The 20,729-nt window shown below is 33.7% G+C and overlaps 1 protein-coding gene across 5 annotated transcripts in view; it reads right to left on the bottom strand.

Annotated features, from left to right (window-relative positions):
• LOC138696528 (uncharacterized) overlaps positions 1-20,054 on the bottom strand; it is an 83,286-nt gene extending 63,232 nt beyond the window's left edge. For 4 of the 5 annotated variants that reach the window (XR_011331405.1, XR_011331406.1, XM_069821616.1 and 1 more), the window contains exons 1-3: positions 19,770-20,054; positions 18,238-18,296; positions 17,898-18,094 (exon numbers count right to left, since the gene is read on the bottom strand). Coding sequence is in view for 2 of the 5 variants with exons in the window: in XM_069821616.1 (XP_069677717.1) it covers positions 17,898-18,094; positions 18,238-18,296; positions 19,770-19,771 (258 nt within the window). In the remaining 3 variants the exon portion in view is untranslated. The remainder of the gene's footprint in view (positions 1-17,897; positions 18,095-18,237; positions 18,297-19,769) is intronic. The other variant, XR_011331407.1, reaches the window with a different exon arrangement.
• Between the last annotated feature and the right edge of the window lie 675 nt (positions 20,055-20,729).

Below are 20,729 nucleotides of genomic sequence, written 5' to 3'. Positions count from 1 at the left end.
TTTGTAGCTTCTTATTATTACGTCATTCAATATTTTTAAATTCGCGGTCCTTAGCGGAGAGAACCGATTGTTAAAAAATTAGAATGACACCACTGGATATATAAACATATCTGCACGAGCGATTACTGGAGTTGCGATGTGTTAACCATACGACCAGAGACTTCAACGTTGACTACGAAGCTACTGATCTAGCATGTCCATAAGCGAAAGTTTTAAAATTATAATTGCAAATAATCATAATACATTCTTATTACAATGCGTCTTCGCCATCACGCCCGTGACCGATCGAGCGCCCGTTGGGGGGGGGGGCGTGCTTCTGCCGCTTGCCAGTCGGTCGTCGCGACGTGATGGCGAAGATGCACTGTATTAAGAATTTTATACAATATAGGTCACGAGCCTATACAACGCAGAAAGAGAGAAAGCTGACTTTATTTAGAAATAGGCCTATGTAGATAAATTAACATGGAACAACCTCTAGTGAAGCATTGATATCAGGAAATAATGTTACTTAATTTGCAGTCTACTTACAATCCCCCTGGGCATGGAGTGCTACATCTTTGACCCCAAAACACCTTCATTTCATCTCCAAAACATGATGGCCTTCCCTCACACTTTTCACCACTTAAGTGTAGGAACGATCAAGGGATAAATTCTTAGCTTTTGTTGCCAATTCTTGAAGTCAATGCCATATTATTTCATTTCTGCCACGCGCCTAAAAGTTGAGGAGAAGATGAAAGTTTATGAGGATTTACCAATTCCAGGAAGGAAGTTCGTCATGTTTTGGAACAAGTCATATCCTCACCATTATTACTATATAAAAAGCGTCACGTTCCAATACAGAGCCCCGAAATTTTCACATGATTTACTTTGTGTGAATACTGGATGAAAGAGGTAGTGACAAAAATTTGTCCGAAAAACTAACAGTTGCACAACAGAATAACACAGCACAGCATAGAATGTCTTAGTAGTCTATTATAGTGTAACGTTTATTGTTATAATTGTAACTAACAAACAATAAAATTACAAGACATGGATAAGCGATAAATAAAACTGATGGTCGGTTGCAAGAACGCATTTTTTCCTTCGTTAGCCGCTAACGGATCAGTAAGTTCGAAAGCCGGTTTGCATGAAATATCTTTAGTGTTATTGGTCCGTTGAAGGATTCACTAACTTAGAGATCTGATTTCCCTCCAATAATAATATTTATTCCTCCGTTAGACAGCAATCTTACGTCGAGTAGTTTATATATTTTGATTCCTCATAATGTTACTTGTATGAGATTCAGGCATGCGATATTTTGGATTTAATAGGTCCTATATACACGACATTAAAATAATATTGCATATCGATAGCTAAAAAGTGATAGGACTACGTCGTAGAAATTAATTTCTTAAAATAGACAAACTTCTTATACAGGGTTTACAACGTTTCAGGGATGATAGAGGAGGTAAAAACAAACGTCTGTTTTAAGTGACAAAACTTTAGCAGATGCGCTCTTTTGCCGCTATATGGCCTGAAGGAATAGATGACTTGACTTCCGTCACAACACACACTGGTTAGTTCTGTTTGTGCACGACCACCTTGTAGGGCCTTGTCTGTTGACTAACAGTCTCCATGGTAATAATTATTTTGTTTTTCTACGCGACGTCCTACCAAAACTTTTAGAAAATATCCCATTGAACATCAGAGAACGAATATGGTTTCAGCATGACGGTGCCCCTCCACACTTTCATCGTCGTATCAGGAAACACCTAAATGATACATTCCCCAATCGTTGGGTTGGCAGGGGTAAGCCGATACCGTGGCCACCTCGATCACCGGACCTAACCCCACTGGATTTCTTTTTGTGGGGGGACGTGAAATGTTTTGTGTATGAGACACCGATCGATTCGGCAGAAGACTTAGTTGCTCGCGTTGTTGAAGCTGCACATGTTATTAGAGACAATGTTGGTCTTTTTGAGCGTTGCAGTCACTCCATAGTACGAAGGTACCAGTTGTGCAATGCCTTCAATGAACGACAGTTTGAACACCACCTCTAAAATGACAATTGGTGTTGTTCTTTATGGATTATACTAACACTTACGTAGGCCTACACAATAAACGGCGCATCAGCCAAAGTTTTGTCACTTACAAAAGATATTTACTTTTACCTCCTCTATTACTCTTGAAACGTTGTAAACGTTATTTTTAACACCCTGTATATGTTTCTGCTTTGTAAGATCTTCTATTCGATAACAAAATATTACGAGTACACAAGTCATACACTGTCCAATTTTGTGAACAATAATAATGTAGTTACTCTAAATAATAATAATGTGTAGTTAAACTGAATTGACAATTTTGTATATAGAAATATCTCTTCTTAGCCATCCATATACGGTAATTCGATGTGTTCTCATTTATGTATTTGCTTATTTATTATTTATTTATTTAGTTATTTATGTATTTATTCATTAATTCTTGTAATAGCAAAATTATTATTTATGTCTTTATTACAGACTCTAGTTCATCGTGTAACGACGACGGTATGTGCTCTGTAGGTTGTCTTCTATTTCCTGTAACATTAATGCACTCGTGGGTTATTTTTAATAACAAATAGGCATATTTATCTTCCTCACGAAAACTTCTGCTCCTGATTCCTTTCTGCTTCGTATCAGTCTATATTTATTGCAAGTTTTGACAACAATAAAAGTTAGAATGCTTCAAATCAGTGTAGCAGCCGATGTTCACTTTTTATTCATTCACGTACTATTGCATCACTCGTGAAATCCAAAGATGCTCGGTTAACGATCCAATAACAAGTGAACCGTTAAATTCCTCTTCTGCAACCCGACATTCCACAACCTTACAGATCCACTAACTAATTGAGGATTAAATTATTTATAGGTCTGTTTTCTTGCAACACAGCGTGAATGACTTAGCTCAGTCGGTAGTGTTTGAGACTCGTATTCGGAAGGTTCCCAATCTGATTGGGGTTTTTCAAGGTTTTCCTCAGTCACGAAGGCACATGCAGGATTGGAAATTTACATATTATGATTCATGACCCCCTTAATCACGAATATCATAAAAATTGAAACACAATGTAAATCAGTTACATGTACATAAGCCATAAGACAATAAAAACAGAGTCAGAGCAAAAGTCCACGACTTAAAAATAAACCCAAAGATTCTACACACGTGATACGACAACAGATGTTAAAGTGCGTATAGATAAACTTCACAAAAAATGCCAACTGAGAATAAGTGAAACAGAGAAAAGGAGGTTATGGAATATTTAAGTCAGGTACGTCAAATTTAATTTCAGTTAAAATTAACAACAGGATCTCAAAATGGCAGGAACTTAACAGGAATGCGGTCTCTCCCTACTATTTATAATGCACCTGATTAAAATTCTTCAGGAATGGAGACAAAAACGACATGGTCAGTTGCAGATAAACAGAAATTTAAAAATAGGTTCATTGATATTTGCAGTTGATCTAGTTTTAATAGAATCTACAGAAAATGATCTACCATACTCTGTACGTAATTTAAATATCATTGCAAAAATATAAAATTGAAATAAATACAGAAAAAAGTAGTTACTGCCATCTGTGGAAATACAGCCCCTAAAAAAATATGTTTACAAGGCAAAATGTAGGGAAAAGTTAATCATTTTACATAATTATCTTTACTGCAAATTAATATTTGAGTCGACCTGGTTGGCAAGTTGGTATAGCGCTGGCCTTCTATGCCCAAGGTTGCGGGTTCGATCCCGGGCCAGGTCGATGGCATTTAAGTGTGCTTACATGCGACAGGCTTATGTCAGTAGATTTACTGGCATGTAAAAGAACTCCTGCGGGACAAAATTCCGGCACATCCTGCGACGCTGATATAACCTCTGCAGTTGCGAGCATCGTTAAATAAAACATAACATTTAATATTTGATAATGATTTGGATATAATGAGCAAAATTTTAAAATACTCCAAAACTTTGGAAATAAAAGCAGGATAATGAAACCTTTCCTGCTACAGACAAGCACTAGAATAGGTCTTTAACAAATCTTGTACTCTGTTATGGTAATGAGGCATAGACATTAAGGCGGATGGATGAAAGCAGAATAACAGCTAATGAAATGAGATTTATGCGAAGAACAGCATGATATACAAATGGGACCATAAACGCAACGACAAAGTAATGGAAGAACTGAGTCTGGAATCAGTACTCGATTTTATACAGAAATATCAGAACTGGATGAGCCATTTGCGATGTATGAGATTCCCTCAGAATCCTAAAAGCTATACTTCACTATCAACCCCATGGGAAGAGATCTCTGGGACGTCCCAAAAAGAGCTGAGGAGAAATTCCTCTTTATTATGAGACCGTAATACGCCACATGACCTAATATTTGTATGGATGATAATGATGATGATGATGATGATGATGATAATGATGAAGTCAGGTAGATAGAGGTGTTTGGGTATGCTTCTTGTTGTGCAGTAGCACAATGGTTCAAAAAGAGAGTGTTTGTTTTGGTTTCTCCACACCACACTGCATATGCAAAGAATTTCCGTTCATCAAGTTCAGTTAAGATAAAAAAAAAATATTGTGTTGACAAACAATTTAGAATATTGAATTTGAATAATTTCAAGGAAAAATTGTTCCGGGGCCAGGTATCCATCCGGGGATCTCTGGCTGAACGCACCAGTGCTCTACCGATTGAACTACCCAGGAACTCCACCTGACACTGTCTCAATTTTTCTCCTTATATCCACACAACTCTAATGGGGTGATGAGATCCTAGAGACCCACATCGAGTGCACGCAAACTCTGTGCGACTTCAATTTGTGGTTTTCTGTTAATGTACCTACAGTAACGTATATATTATGCAAGTCTAGTTTTTTCAGGTAAAATATTCAATTCCCGGGATTGATACCCGGAACCGGAACAATTTTCCTCTTGAAATTATTCAAGTCTGTTTCACATTGAGCTTTACCTGAAAATTAGATTTGCAACACAGAATATTATTGTTTTTACAAAATATGATAATTTAGGGCTTTTTGCCACAAAATACTAAAAATCTGCTACATTGCAAGCTCAATATACAGGAAAGTCTGAAATATGCAAAACTATGTACAATTAATATTCATTACATTCGTTCAAAACCTGTACAAATGATTTTATATGACTTTGCAAATGGACAGTAAAAATAGGGAGTTGTATACGAATTCTCACCCTATTAATATGCCATTCACGGATAACGACACATGTTTAAAGTTCTTGTTCATTTTGCTTGTTGCAGAAGCGGTGAAAATCCTCGATGGCTTGTCACTAGAGAAGTTAGGAACTTCATTCATACCTCCCACGCTTCCCCACGCCAGATCCCTTTCCAGCTCCTCTGCCAGCTCCCTTGACTCCTACACCAGCTCTGCCAGCTCCCTTGACTCCTATACCAGCTCTGCCAGCTCCCATGACTCCTCTACAAGCTCTGCCAGCTCCCATGACTCCTCTACCAGTTCTGCCAGATCCCATGTCTCCCATATCAGTTCTGCCAGTTCCCATGTCTCCCATACCAGCTCTGCCAGTTCCCATTCCTCCCATACCAGCTTTTCCAGCTCTCTTTCGAGCTCTCATGCCTCCCATGCCAGCTCCCTTATCTCCATAACCAGCGCCCCTGCCGCTTTATGTTTCCCTGCGAGCTCTCACGCCTCCCTTACCAGCTCTACCAGCTCCCTTTTCTCCGAATTCAACGTTGCCAGCGCCCCTGCCATTTTGTGTTTCTTTGCGAGCTCTCATGCCTCCCATACCAGCTCTACCAGCTCCCTTTCCTCCAAAACCAGCTGTGCCAACGCCCCTGCCACTTTAAGTTTCTCTGCGAGCTCTCATGCCTCCCATACCAGCTCCCTTTTCTCCAAAACCAGAAGTGTCAGCGCCCCTGCCACTTTATGCTTCTCTGCGAGCTCCCATGCCACGTCATCATTGGAGCATCTTTCAGCAGCAGCAGCAGCAGAAGAAGAAGAAGAAAATGAGGAGAGAAGAATGAAGAGTTGCTGGTGCCCCTGTGTAAGATATGTATATCGTGTGCTTCGTAGACTTTTTAAGCGCAAGTAGTTATAAATTTTACGTTTAAGAGCCATTTTCAGACAGATCGCTCTCGGAGTGTTTCTATGTTTTCCTCATTACTTGTTCACAGCTAAACAATTCTGTTAGAAACTTTCGTTTTGTTTGGTGGTCTTTTTCTTTATGTGCTAAAAATATGTTTGAATCTCACGCTCTGTCCCTTGGTTCCAATCAATGTTTATAATATATTTTTATCGTTATTTCAGTCATCAGCTTATCAGGTATATTGAAGGTTAACATCCTATCATTTCATGATACATAAGCTAGTTTAAATCACAAACGTTTTCGCCCATTTCTTTGGTCATCTTCAGGTGATTATGTTAATACAATAAATAATACGAATATTTTTAACAATATTTTAGGAGCTATACCATTCCATATTATAACATAAAGACATACATGGTAATTCATTGACTATGTTACGAACTTTTAGAAATGATGGAGGAGACAATTATGAACAACTTTCATATAGGAACCTATGTCCGGAAACGTTTCATTTCGTAGTAAGAAAACCAAGATACATTAGTCAATGTAACCAGCTAAATTGGAACTGAAGGCTATCCTTTTGAAGTTTGGTTGTAGACGACTTGTTCCTGTAAACGTTGGTGATTTCTCATAAAAATGGTATAAGTTAGTTGGCATCGTAAATTACATTTTGACTGATTAAACATTGCAACTTGCCGATATGCATTTCATTTATGGAAGTACAAAAGGAAATGGAAGGAAATTTGCAATGTTCAATCTGTCAAAATATCATTTACTATGTCAACTAACTTATACTATCTATATGAATAATCACCAACGTTTGCAGGAACAGGACACCTTTCAGTTCGATTTTAGTTGGTTACACTGACTAGCATATCTAGGATCTAGGCTTGTAACTACGAAGCGGAACGTTTCCAGACATAGATTCCTATAAGAAAGATGTTCATATTGATGGCCTCTATCATCCCTAAAATTTTGTAACGTAGTCACTGAATCATCCTGTATAATTTCATAATTAATGAGTGCTAAAACTGTATGTTAAAACAAGAGTGAACTTCAGTGTTACATAATATTATCTTATTGGTTATTTTATGCTAAACACATTTTGCTCCTATTTTTATCAAAGTCACATGGTTAAAAACATGTATAAAATCTATTTGTTAAAACATATTAAATGCACATTGTGTGAGTAAACTATATTCTATGAGAAGATGTATAATATGTCTAAATTGTTACTTACTTACAAATGGCTTTCAAGGAACCCGAAGGTTCATTGCCGCCCTCACATAAGCCCGCCATCTGTCCGTATCCTGTTCAAGATTAATCCAGTCTCTATCATCATTTCCTACCTCCCTCAAATCCATTTTAATATTATCCTCCCATCTACGTCTCGGCCTCCCTAAAGGTTTTTTCCCTCCGGTCTCCCAAGTAACACTCCATATGCACTTCTGGTTTCGCCCATACGTGCTACATGCCCTGCCCATCTCAAACGTGTGGATTGAATGTTCCTAATTATGTCAGGTGAAGAATACAATGCCTGCAGTTCTGCGTTGTGTAACTTTCTCCATTCTCCTGTAACTTCATCCCGCATAGCCCCAAATATTTTCCTAAGCAACTTATTCTCAAACACCCTTAACCTATGTTCCTCTCTCAGAGTGAGAGTTCAAGTTTCACAACCATACAGAAGAACCGGTAATATAACTGTTTTATAAATTCTAACTTTCAGATTTTTGGACAGCAGACTGGATGATAAGAGCTTCTCAACCGAATAATAATAACACGCATTTTCCATATTTATTCTGCGTTTAATTTCCTCCCGAGTGTCATTTATATTTGTTACTGTTGCTCCAAGATATTTGAATTTTTCCACCTCTTCGAAGGATAAATCTCTAATTTTTATATTTCCATTTCGTACAATATTCTGGTCACGAGACATAATCATATACTTAGTCTTTTCGGGATTTACTTCCAAATTGTCTAAATTATTATAAACTTATAAAGTAGGACGTATTCGTACACATATGATGATACCACGGCAAGGAAAGGTAGGCCTACGGATGATGATGTTTCTATGCTGTACCACTTCTGCTCTGTCATTCTTTTGACCCCAGTGAAGCATCTTGAAATATTTTGCGACTCATGTGCAGGGAAAAATAAAAACTATACTGTTTTCAGATTTCTACATTATTTAGTGCACATGTGTCACCGATTTGACTCTGCAAGGGTAACCTTCCCATTAAGAGGCCATTCGTAGATGGAGTCCGATAAAGATATGGGTCTTATTAAACAGAATGCTCATATCGAAGTACCCAATGATTCTAATCAAAGTCTCGAGAATGAAATCGTGTCCATTCACTGCAGTTGAGGCTGGTCAACATATGTTCTACAAGTGGGGATCGTATATGGAATCTCATTATAAGAAGAAATCGCCATTTGGAACACGTCTAATAGCTCAGATTTTTATTGGACAGAAGAATACTTGCACCATTACTATGAGAGAATGTGCATACAACGCAGCCTGGGTGTCAAACATTTCTGTTTACAGAAAGCAGAATATTCCATCATCTGAAATAAGCTATCATACTCATCTTCCAGTATTGGTGACAAAGTTCAATGATCTTCAGCTGTTAAGTCAATTCTGTTGTCCGTTAGCTAAAGCATTCTACAAGAACATCAAGATACAAGCAGACATCGAAGATGATGATTAATTCAACTATTGTGAAAGAGGAGCAAGAAATATTGTGTTAATAATTATAGTTTTATCATTATGTCGGTTATTTTGAATACTCTTTCATTCTTTATTAGGACTAATTACGGTGATTTATTGAACTATTGTGATTACTATAATTAATTCAGTGATTGTGAAAGAGCAGCACGAAATTATGTTAATAATATTGTGCATCATTATTGTTTAATTATTATTGTTATGTCAGACTTTGATTATACTCTTTCCTCGTTTCTCAGAACTTCGATTATGATGATTAATTCAACTATTGTGATTATGATGATTAATTCAACTATTGCGATTATGATTAATTCAACTATTGCGACTGTGATGATTAATTCAATTATTGTCATTATGATATTAATTCAACTATTGCGATTATGATGATTAACTCAACTACTGCGATTATGATGATTAACCCAACTACTGCGATTATGATGATTAATTCAACTATTGCGACTGTGATGATTAATTCAACTATTGTGATTACGATGATTAATTCAACCATTGTGAAAAAACAGCAACAAATAATTTATTTATAACATTGTCCATAATTATATTTTAATTATTACTGTTGTGTCAGACATTGATTATACTCTTTCCTCGTTTCTCAGAACTTTGATTATGATGATTAATTCAGCTAGTGTGATTATGATGATTAATTCAACTATTGCGACTATGATGATTAATTCAACTATTGCAATTATGATTAGTTCAACTATTGTGATTATGGTGATTAATTCAACTGTTGTGAAAGAGGAGCAAGGAATATTGTGTTAATGATTGTAGTTTGATCGTTATGTCGGACTTTTTGAATACTCTTTCCATGTTTCTTAGGACTGATTATGGTGATTTATTCAACTATTGTGAAAGAAAAGCAAGAAATAATGTATTAATAACATTGTGCACCATTATAGTTTAATTATTACTGTTATGTCAGACATTGATTATACTCTTTCCTCGTTTCTCCGAACTTTGATTATAATGATTAATTCAGCTAGTGTAATTATGATGATTAATTCAACTATTGCGAATATGATGATTAATTCAACTTTTGAGTCTGTGATGATTAATTCAACTATTGTAATTATGATATGAATTCAACTATTGCGATTATAATTATTAATTCAAATATTGCAATTACGATGATTAATTCAATTATTGCGAATATGATTATTAATTCAACTATGGCGACTGTGATGATTAATTCAACTATTGCGATTATGATTAATTAAATTATTGCGATTATGTTGATTAATTCAACTATTGCAATTACGATTATTAATTCAACTATTGCGGTTATGATTATTAATTCAAATATGGCGACTGTGATGATTAATTCAACTATTGCGATTATGATGATTAATTCAACTATTGTAATTATGGTATTAATTCAACTATTGCGATTATGATTAATTCAACTATTGCAATTACGATGATTAATTCAACTATTGCGACTGTAATGATGAATTCAACTATTGTGATTATGATGATTAATTCAACTATTGCGACTATAATTACTTAAACTATTGCGATTATGTTGATTAATTCAACTATTGAAATTACGATTATTAATTCAACTATTGCGATTATGATTATTAATTCAAATATGGCGACTGTGATGATTAATTCAACTATTGCGATTATGATGATTAATTCAACTATTGTAATATGGTATTAATTCAACTATTGCGATTATGATTAATTCAACTATTGCAATTACGATGATTAATTCAACTATTGCGACTGTAATGATGAATTCAACTATTGTGATTATGATGATTAATTCAACTATTGCGATTATGATGATTAATTCAACTGTTGTGACTATGATGATTAATTCAACTATTGTAATTATGATGATTAATTGAACTGTTGAGATTGTGATGATTAATTCAACTATTGCTACTGTGATGATTAAACCAACTATTGTGATTATGATGAATAATTCAACTATTGCGATTATTATGATTAACTCAACTATTGCGACTGTGATGATTATTGCAACTATTGTCATTATGGTATTAATTCAACTATTGGGATTATGATGATTAATTCAACTATTGCGACTGTGATGATTAATTCAACTACTCTGATTTTGATGATGAGTTCAACTATTGCGACTGTGATGAATAATTCAACTATTGTGATTATGATGATTAATTCAACTATTGCGATTATGATGATTAATTCAAGTAATGTAATTATGATTAATTCAACTATTGCTATTATGATGATTAATTCAACTATTGCGATTATGATGATTAATTCAAATATTGCGATTACGATGATCATTGCAACTGTTCTGATTATGATGATTAATTCAACTACTGTAATTACGATGACTAATTCAACGGTTGTTATTAGGATGATTAATTAAACTACTGTAATTATGATTATTAATTCAACCGTTGTGATTATGATGATTAATTCAACTGTTGTTGTATTATGATGAATAATTCAATTATTGTAATTATGATAATTAATTCAACTATCGCAACTGTGATGATTAATTCAACTACTGTGATTATGATGATTAGTTCAACTGTTGCGACTGTGATGATTATTTCAACTATTGTGATTATGATGATTAACCCAACTATTGATATAATGATATTAATTCAACTATTGCGATTATGATGATTAATTCAACTACTTCGATTATGATGAGTAATTCAACTATTGTAATTATGATTAATTCAACTTCTGCGATTATGATGTTTAATTCAACTATTGTGATTATGATGATTAATTCAACTATTGCGATTATGATGATTAATTTAACTGTTGCGACTGTGATGATTAATTCAACTATTGCGATTATGATGAGTATTTCAAGTATTATAATTATGATTAATTCAACTTCTGCGATTATGATGATTAATTCAACTATTGTGATTATGATGATTAATTCAACTCTTGCGATTATGGTGATTAATTCAACTATTGCGATTATGATGATTAATTTAACTGTTGCGCCTGTGATGATTAATTCAACTATTGAGATTATGATATTAATTGAACTATTGCGAATATGATGATGAACTCAACTATTGCGACTGTGATTATTAATTCAACTATTGTCATTATAATATCAATTTTTGTTTTCCACCTGTGCTTATCTTAATATTTGGATTTATATTAACGTTTTCGACACTCGGTGTGTGTCATCTTCAGATATGGGGTCTATGTCATTTTGTGTTGTGAAGACCTAGCTTCTTAATTATGTTGTGGGTTGTTCACTTGTGTATGACCTTTCATGATTTCTTAATTTTGCTAAAATTACTATAAGCAGTGTGTGGTTGGTTGTTATGATTCTGTTAAATTCTATCTTTTGAAAACCCATATAGGACAACAGAAAATTATGTTAAAACCATTATGACACATAAATATAAACAAGTAAAATATATACACTATAAAAACACTGTAAAACACTGTATACACTATATCACTTTTATCACATATATGGTTGGCTGTGTTGGCCTGTTATATCGTTAAAATTGGGTTGTTTTTACTGTTCTTGGTAAAAACTGTCTTTTTGACGTACTTTCACTGATTTTCCATAGTATAGTATGTTGGAGTTTTTGATGTTGTTCAAGTTGACTACTGTGAATCGTGGATGCTGTTATTGAGTACTTAGACGTATATAATACAAGCTATTTTCTTTTGAGTCCGCTGTCTAGTATGGCCATGCGTGTCTGCAACAATTTACTTTATATTAATAGATTGAATTAAGACGATTTTGTTTTTTATTAAGTAGGAATTTATCGCGTAAAAATGTTGTATGGAAAATACTTACAATTTTAGCTGATGTTGGAGTGTTCCTATGTGGTGCATGGCTGAGACTAGAATGGCGGGCTCAATTACAATATTTTCTTAATGTACGTCATCTGGAGTGGGAAGTGGAGGGGGTATTGGTGGGACCTGTGTGGTTGTTGTGTGTGTTTGTTTCGACGGGAATAATTTAAACAAGTTAAAAAGTGGGTTATTTGTATTGGCTATTTGTTCGTTGAGGAGGGGTCTTCCTGAGTTAAATTCTATTATAATGTGAAATTGTTCCGCGGTGTCTATTGATATTATAATACAGTGAGCTTATCGGCATCTCCAAAATGAAAATATTGTGACTATGATATTATTTCAACTATTGCGATTATGATAATTAATTCAACTATTGCGATTATAATGATAAATTCAACTATTGTATTTATGAGTAATTCAACTATTGCGATTATGATAATTAATTCAACTATTGTGATTATGATGATTAATTCAACTATTGCGATTATGATAATTAATTCAACTATTGCGACTGTGATGATTAATTCAACTACTGTGATTTTGATGATCAGTTCAACTATTGCGACTGTGATGATTAATTCAACTATTGTGATTATGATGATTAAGTCAACTATTGTTATTATGATATTAATTCAACTATTGCGATTATGATGATTAATTCAACTATTGCGATTATGATGATTAATTCAACTATTGCGACTGTGATGATTAATTCAGCTACTGTGATTTTGATGATTAGTTCAACTATTGGGACAGTGATGTTTGGATCAACTATTTTGATTATGATGATTAATTCAACTATTGTTGTTATGATATTAATTCAACTATGGCGATTATGATAATGAATTCAACTATTGTGATTATGATGATTAAGTCAACTATTGTGATTATGATGGTTAATTCAACTATTGCGATTATGATGATTAATTCTACTATTGTAATTATGATTAATTCAGTTGTTGTGAATATGATGATTAATTCAACTTTTGTGATTATGATGATTAATTCAACTATTGCGTTTACGATGATCAATTCAACTGTTCTGATTATGATGATTAATTCAACTACTGTAATTATGATGACTAATTCAACTGTTGTGATTAGGTTGATTAATTAAACTATTTTAATTATGATGATTAATTCAACTGTTGTGATTATGATGATTAATTCAACTGTTGTGATTATGATGAATAATTCAATTATTGTAATTATGATGATTAATTCAACTATTGCAACTTTGATGATTAATTCAACTACTGTGATTATGATGATTAGTTCAACTGTTGGGACTGTGATGATTGGATCAACTATTATGATTATGATGATTAATTAAACTATTGTTATTATGATATTAATTCAATTATTGCGATTATGATGATTAATTCAACTATTACGATTATGATGAGTAATTCAACTATTGTAATTTTGATTAATTCCGCTATTGCGATTATAGTGATTAATTCAACTATTGTGATTATGATGATTAATTCAACTATTGCGATTATGATGATTAATTCAACTATTGCGATAATGATGATTAATTCAACTATTGCGATTATGATGATTAATTCAACTATTGCGATTACGATGATCAATTCAACTGTTGTGATTATGATGATTAATTCAACTACTGTAATTATGATGACTAATTCAACTGTTGTGATTAGGATGATTAATTAAATTATTGTAATTATGATGATTAATTCAACTGTTGTGATTATGATGATTAATTCAGCTGTTGTGTTTATGATTATTAATTCAATTATTGTAATTATGATGATTAATTCGACTATTGCGATTATGATATTAATTCAACTATTGGGATTATGATATTAATTCGACTATTGCGATGATGATGTTTAATTCAATTATTGCGATTATGGTGATTGAATCAACTATTGTGATTATGATTATTTCAACTATTGTGATTATGATGATTAATTCAACAATTGTGAAAGTGGAGCTAAAAATATTATGTTAATAACATGGTGAATCATTACAGGTTAATTGAAATATAGGACTTCGATTATTCTTTCCTTATTTCTCAGGACTTTGATTTTTAAATCATTGTAAAAAGTTATATTAACGTGTAATGTTGAAAAATTAAGCAACAGAAACTTGTTTAAAGTCAAATTTTTTATTCATAAGTTCAGAGCAGGTACCAGTGCAACATTTATATTTTGAAATATCTTTTCCAAGTATTAATTTAAATAAAAGGCAGCGTTTTAAACTTAAAAGTCATTTTCTCAAAACTTTGTTCTTTCCATATACCCTTCAATTGTATAGTGTACGAAGTTTTGAAAATAACTTTAGATGGAATTTTGTTAATAAATTTTTTGCTTACAACTGCTCTACTGACTATGTGGAACTTAAAGGAAGTTGGGTTGGGGGAGAGGTGGAAGGGGTGTCCGGTCATTTATCGGGCATTATTGATCGGTGAGTAGTTTTAAATTATAAACGATAAAGTGGATTTTGAGGGTTTGGAATCTGTTCGTTGAGAAATTGAATATTCTGAATTTGATTTCTGACAGTAAAGTATTCTTCAGCTTTATTAATTAATTAATTGTTGTCAACTATTTTTCTAATTATATTCATCTGACACAATTAACATAAAATCCAGACTTTTGAGATGGGCAGGTCATGTAGCATGTATGGGCGAATCCAGAAACTCATACAAAGTGTTAGTTGGGACGCCGCGCCGGATGGAGAAAGTCCTTTGGTGGGATTGAGATGTAGGTGGGAGAATGATATTAAAGTGGATTGGAGGGAGGTGGGATATGATGGTAGACACTGGATTAATCTTGCGTGGGATAGGGACTGATATCAGGAGTATGTGAGGATGGCAGTGAATCTCCGGGTTCCTTAAATGCCATAAGTAAGTAAATAACTATTTTTAGGATCTGTAACGTATTATTTATGTTCTTCAGTTCATGGCCTGAGTCGATCAAGTAAGCAGCAAATTTTGATTTGTTCCGATTATTGATAAAATCTGAGTATGTTCCTTGAATTCCATTTTGTTTGTTCCACATTAAGCTTTTATATGCCACTTTGCAAGTGTTCATTTCTTTCTCCCAATTTACTTGTTATAATGCTGTTTAATGTATTATTCGTCTTATGTGTAACATTTGCTTTTTTTTATTTTTAAAAGGCTGATAACACTAGTCTGTGATGAAATTTCTGCCTCCAAAGTTTGAATGTTTTTAGAGTATTTGTTAGCATGCTGAAGTCAAATTCGAAGCCAGAAAGTTCCTATGACGTACCATTTTTTTTTTTTTTTCAATTTTCTTATAATGTATTATGACAATATATAGCGTTATTATTTAAACTATAATACTTTAACAACTGTAGTTTTAGTATGTTAAGATATGAAAACCAAATGTATTCAACATATTTTTAAGATGTTTATATTGAAAGTCAAGGATAACAGATGTTTCTTAGCAGATAGAGGATGCAAGCGTATAAGGATGTTAGGGTGAAATAACGTGCAGCCTTGCCATTATTTTTATTTGTGGGAGATAGAAATGTCAGCCCTATCTTGGTGAGAGACTCAACTCAACTCTTCTAGTTCCTCTCATATTTCAATAGTCTGTGTTTCATCTGGAAGCGAAACGAAATCAGTTTTTGAAGCTTTATTCTGTAGTAGAAAGTTGAGAGTTTTTAGTTCAGTAAGAAAGTATTTACCATGTCGCATCGAGAATGTATAAATAATCCAGACCATTTTGTTATATAACTTATATAAAATGTACACATTGCCTAAGCAGAGGTGTAATTTTACAGATTTTGTGAAAAAGTCATATCTTGCTCATTTTGGAATCAAACTTGGAGTTCAAAGTAAAGCTTGGGCACCACACAAAGTATATAGAGTATTGATTGAAGAACTTCATCATTGGATCAACGGCAGAAGACTGTTGCTATGTTTTGGAGTACCTATGGTTTGGAGAGAGCAGTCGAACCATAGTAATGACTGCTACTTCTGTTCGTGTGATGTGAAGGGGTACGATTCTAAAAATAAAAAGCAAATGGTGTATCCAGTTATTCAGTCATCCATTTTACCTGCACCCCATGGGCCTGGTGTTCCATTCACTGTGCGACTAGAAAATCTTGAATAGTTTTCATCTGAGTCTGATGTAGAGGTGAGGGAAATTGTGACGAGTGACAGTGACTCTCTACCACAGTCGGGTGCTGCAGAACGTAGCTTTAAATAAGGAAAGAGACTGTTTCAAGTACATATGTGAGAAATTTCCACTACTCTCTGAAGCAAATTAAAAGAAGATATAAATTTAATGGTCCTGACAAAAGAAAACGGATGTCTGATGCAGCATTTAAAAACACTGTGGATGAAAAGGGGAAAGCAGCATGGATATCTTTCTGTGAATTTGTTTTAAAATTTCTTTGTAACAACAAGGGACCTAATTACCGAAACAATATGGCTAACATGCTTGAATCATACAGGGAACTTGGTTGTAACATGAGTATCAAAATTCATTTTCTGTTTTCTCACCTAGATTATTTCCCCGAAAATCTAGGATTTTTGAGTGAAGAGCAAGGTGAACGATTTCACAAGGATCTGCAGGAGTTCGAAAGGAGATGCCAGGGACGATGGAGCACCAGAATGCATCCTCATTATTGTTGGATGTTAAAGCGTGAAATACTTGAAGACAGAACTAAGAAGGAGTGGTGTAATTTTTTGTGTGATGCATTGTGCTAATTTATACATGCAATAGTGAAGTAAACAAGACTAAAACAAAGCAAAAACACTCTAGTGACATACAGTGGCGGCTCGTGGGTATTGAATTCAGGGGGGCTGCATACAAAAATAAACCATGCAACTTATCTTATTTAAAGATTAGTTCCATGCGCCTTGTCTTGTAGGTTGCAAACTTTTTAATCATCATCTTATTAAAATCCGATATTTCGTTTAACATAGTCATTACAATGGAAAACATAGCTAATGCGGTCAGTCTCTCTTCTCTCATCGTATTTCTGAGATAGGATTTTACTCTTTCCAAACACGAAAAGCAACGTTCTGGTTCGGAAGTTGTCATTGGTATGGTGACAGCTATGCGTAGTAGTTCTACAACTTCTGAAAATGAGGCTTGCAAGTTCTCAGAAGAAACTGCAAGAGCTTTATTGTGTCACTGATATTTCTGAATTCTTGTCTCTGATACAACACAGTGAGTTCCGTTTTTAGTTTGTCTTTATCGAACATTTCTCCTGAATTGTTAAGGTACTGAACTGAATAGACTGTAAATATTGTACAGAATTAAACATTGTCGCACTTGTTATACTCACAACATTGAAGAAAATGTATTTAAAACTGCGCACTACTCTCAAACTGCTGCAAATTTTGCAGCGCCTGGAAACTCTGGATTCATGGCGAGGGGTAGCAGGGGGAGGGGTAAAAGTAACGCGCAAAGCATCCGAGACGAGACTGGCAGCTCCAGGGGAGGAAGTGGCTTCACCAATCCGTCCTTGTCTCTGGTTTCTCTCTGGAAGCACAAGGGGAGGAAGTGACTTCACTAAAGATTGCGTGCATGTCAATGAGAGCGAAATTAAAAAAAAAAAAAAAAAACAAATTCGAGCCGCTAAATAGAGACTGTATAATAAATGTATTTCACAACATAAAACGAACCATGAGCCACAAATGTCTGGGGGTGCTGCAGCTCCGCAGCCCCCCTTCGAAAGCCGCCCCTGGTGACATATATGAACAACCATGAAAAAGTCTGTGATGAAATTCACGTAATTATACAATACATTTAAAGTGATTTTGCAAACAAACGTGACGTGATAGAAGTAAACGGATTGAAAATTCGAATTCTGCACATCGACATTATGTACAGTAACATCACATTATTTACTTCAGGCAACAAACACAAAGTTGAAATTCGCAGGCTAGTGTAATTGATTGTTTATTTTTCCTATATATGTCATGGATGCCCATGTGTATTTTTTGTCTCTTTAGATTCTATGGGTTGCAGAGTAGTGTGTGTTTTATTTTTTTGTGTTCTAAGGCGTTTTTGTATACAGTTTTGTATCATTTTTTTGTTGAAGCCGTATTCTATTACTAATTGTAATATTGATGGCTGAGAACAAGACTATTTTATGTCCAACTTTTTATAAGAAATAAATCTGTGTTTCATTGTGTTCCAGTTCTTGTCAGCATATATGAGTCGAACAAAACTGTAAATATTCCTCTCCATAAGGTTGCTATGCAGCTTTTTCAATTTTTTTCATGAAGCTTTGAATGTCAGGAGCTTAAAATAGCTCTCCTGAAAAGGAGAAGTAAAATGGACTTAGAACAGTCTGGTTCTGGGTCATCGATATGTAATTATATTCTTTTTTGTAAGATTGTTTGTTTATTGGTGTGTTTATTAACCTGTCAATAAGATAAGTTTGCTGATTTTATATGAGTGAGGGTGGTTTGATATATGGTATGTTATATACCGTAGTTGTGGGTTTTCGAAATATTGTATATGGACTTAGCTCGTTTTATTTGAGGGTTAAATCAAGAAAGTTAATTGACCTGTATTGTTCTTCGTACGTAAATTTTAGATTAGGATGTAAGCTTTTGAACTTATTGACTTTATATGTTGGTTTTGAATTTCTGCCATGAGCGACCCCTTATAGCAGAAATCTTCCTTCAAAATTTAGAAAATAGTCACATAACGAAATACAACAAAACATAATATCATATTCTAGATACGTATACTACACTTTAATAATATGCAACGAAAATATAAACATTCAGATTCCTGCTTAATGTTAACTAAATAAAAATAGGCAAGCAATAAGAAAATAAGACTTTAATACAAAAAGAAAAGGAATAGGAAAATTCATTGCAAATGCTACATGGGATGTTAAGGATAGAGGATGGCTTTAATATGGTGGAAAATCATTGAATTAAAAAAAAAAATACTTTGCTACAAAATACTGTACATTTTGATATGTGAGAAATATATATTATATAAAAAAGAATGCGGATTTATGCTATAACAAAATTTTTAAAGCTCTGGTGCACATTAATTGGATGTTTTGCTGCTAGTCTTGTCTCAATGGTTTATTACTTGTTATGGTGAAATCAATCTGAAATATATTAGTTATTATGTAGAGAATCCTATATGACGCGATGTTAAAATTTATTAAATTGTTGTCGAAAATACTCACATTTAAGAACGTGTGCACTGCACAGGTTATCTATGTTGACATTTACATTAAGAAGATTTGAGGCTGGGTTATATCTGTAATGAAATTTAATATCAGAATACTTGGTGTAAATGAATATAATAATTGTATGAACGTACTTACGATGAAATGCGGTTGACTTAGTGACAATGATCTTGCCGACTGATGTGACGCGATATGAAATTATGAAGTTTAAAGAGGAATGAAATGTTTTTATCATGTTCACAGTTTTATGATGTTATAATTTAAACACAACACAGCAGTGCAGCCACAATTTTATGCATTAAATTTTCATACCTGTACATTAATTTTAGATTGCTAATTTCCATAAGTCAATTTTAAATAGTTATTATTTTCATTATTAAAGGTTGTGATTAATCATTCGCTCCACAATATGACACAAAATGTACAAGATATTGTATGTAAAAAATAGCCTGATGATGCACGAAGGGCAAAAACGTTTGCTTAATTTTAATGTTTTATATTTGTATAGTACACAATGATCACTTACATGGGTAAGTGTCATTGACTTTTTATATTTGTGATATTTCAATTAGACTGAATTAATAAAACAACATTATATTATATTATATCATATTATATTGACTATCTGAATATTTCAAAATGCTTTCTAAGATAATGTACTCTTTAGTTTAACATTTTGAAAACGATTATCAAAGTTATGCCATAACTATGTTAAAGAATGTGGTTTTAGGAGTAAAATGACAAAGAAGTTTTGAATTTATCTTAAAAATGGCTGATTTATATTCGATGTGGTGAACTATAGTGCCCTGGTACTTCCCCCTTCCCCCACAAATTTCTGCCCCCCCCTCTTATTTTAGCAATCACAAATTTTAGTTGTTGCAGCAACATGCAAAGAAATGAAAAATGACCATCAAATAGGAAGAAATTTCAATTATACAACCACCTCCCCTTAAGAAC

Source organism: Periplaneta americana, chromosome 3 (genome assembly GCF_040183065.1).
Source record: "Periplaneta americana isolate PAMFEO1 chromosome 3, P.americana_PAMFEO1_priV1, whole genome shotgun sequence".
In the NCBI taxonomy this organism is placed as follows: Eukaryota; Metazoa; Arthropoda; class Insecta; order Blattodea; family Blattidae; genus Periplaneta; species Periplaneta americana.
This window is presented reverse-complemented; position numbering and strand designations above follow the sequence as displayed.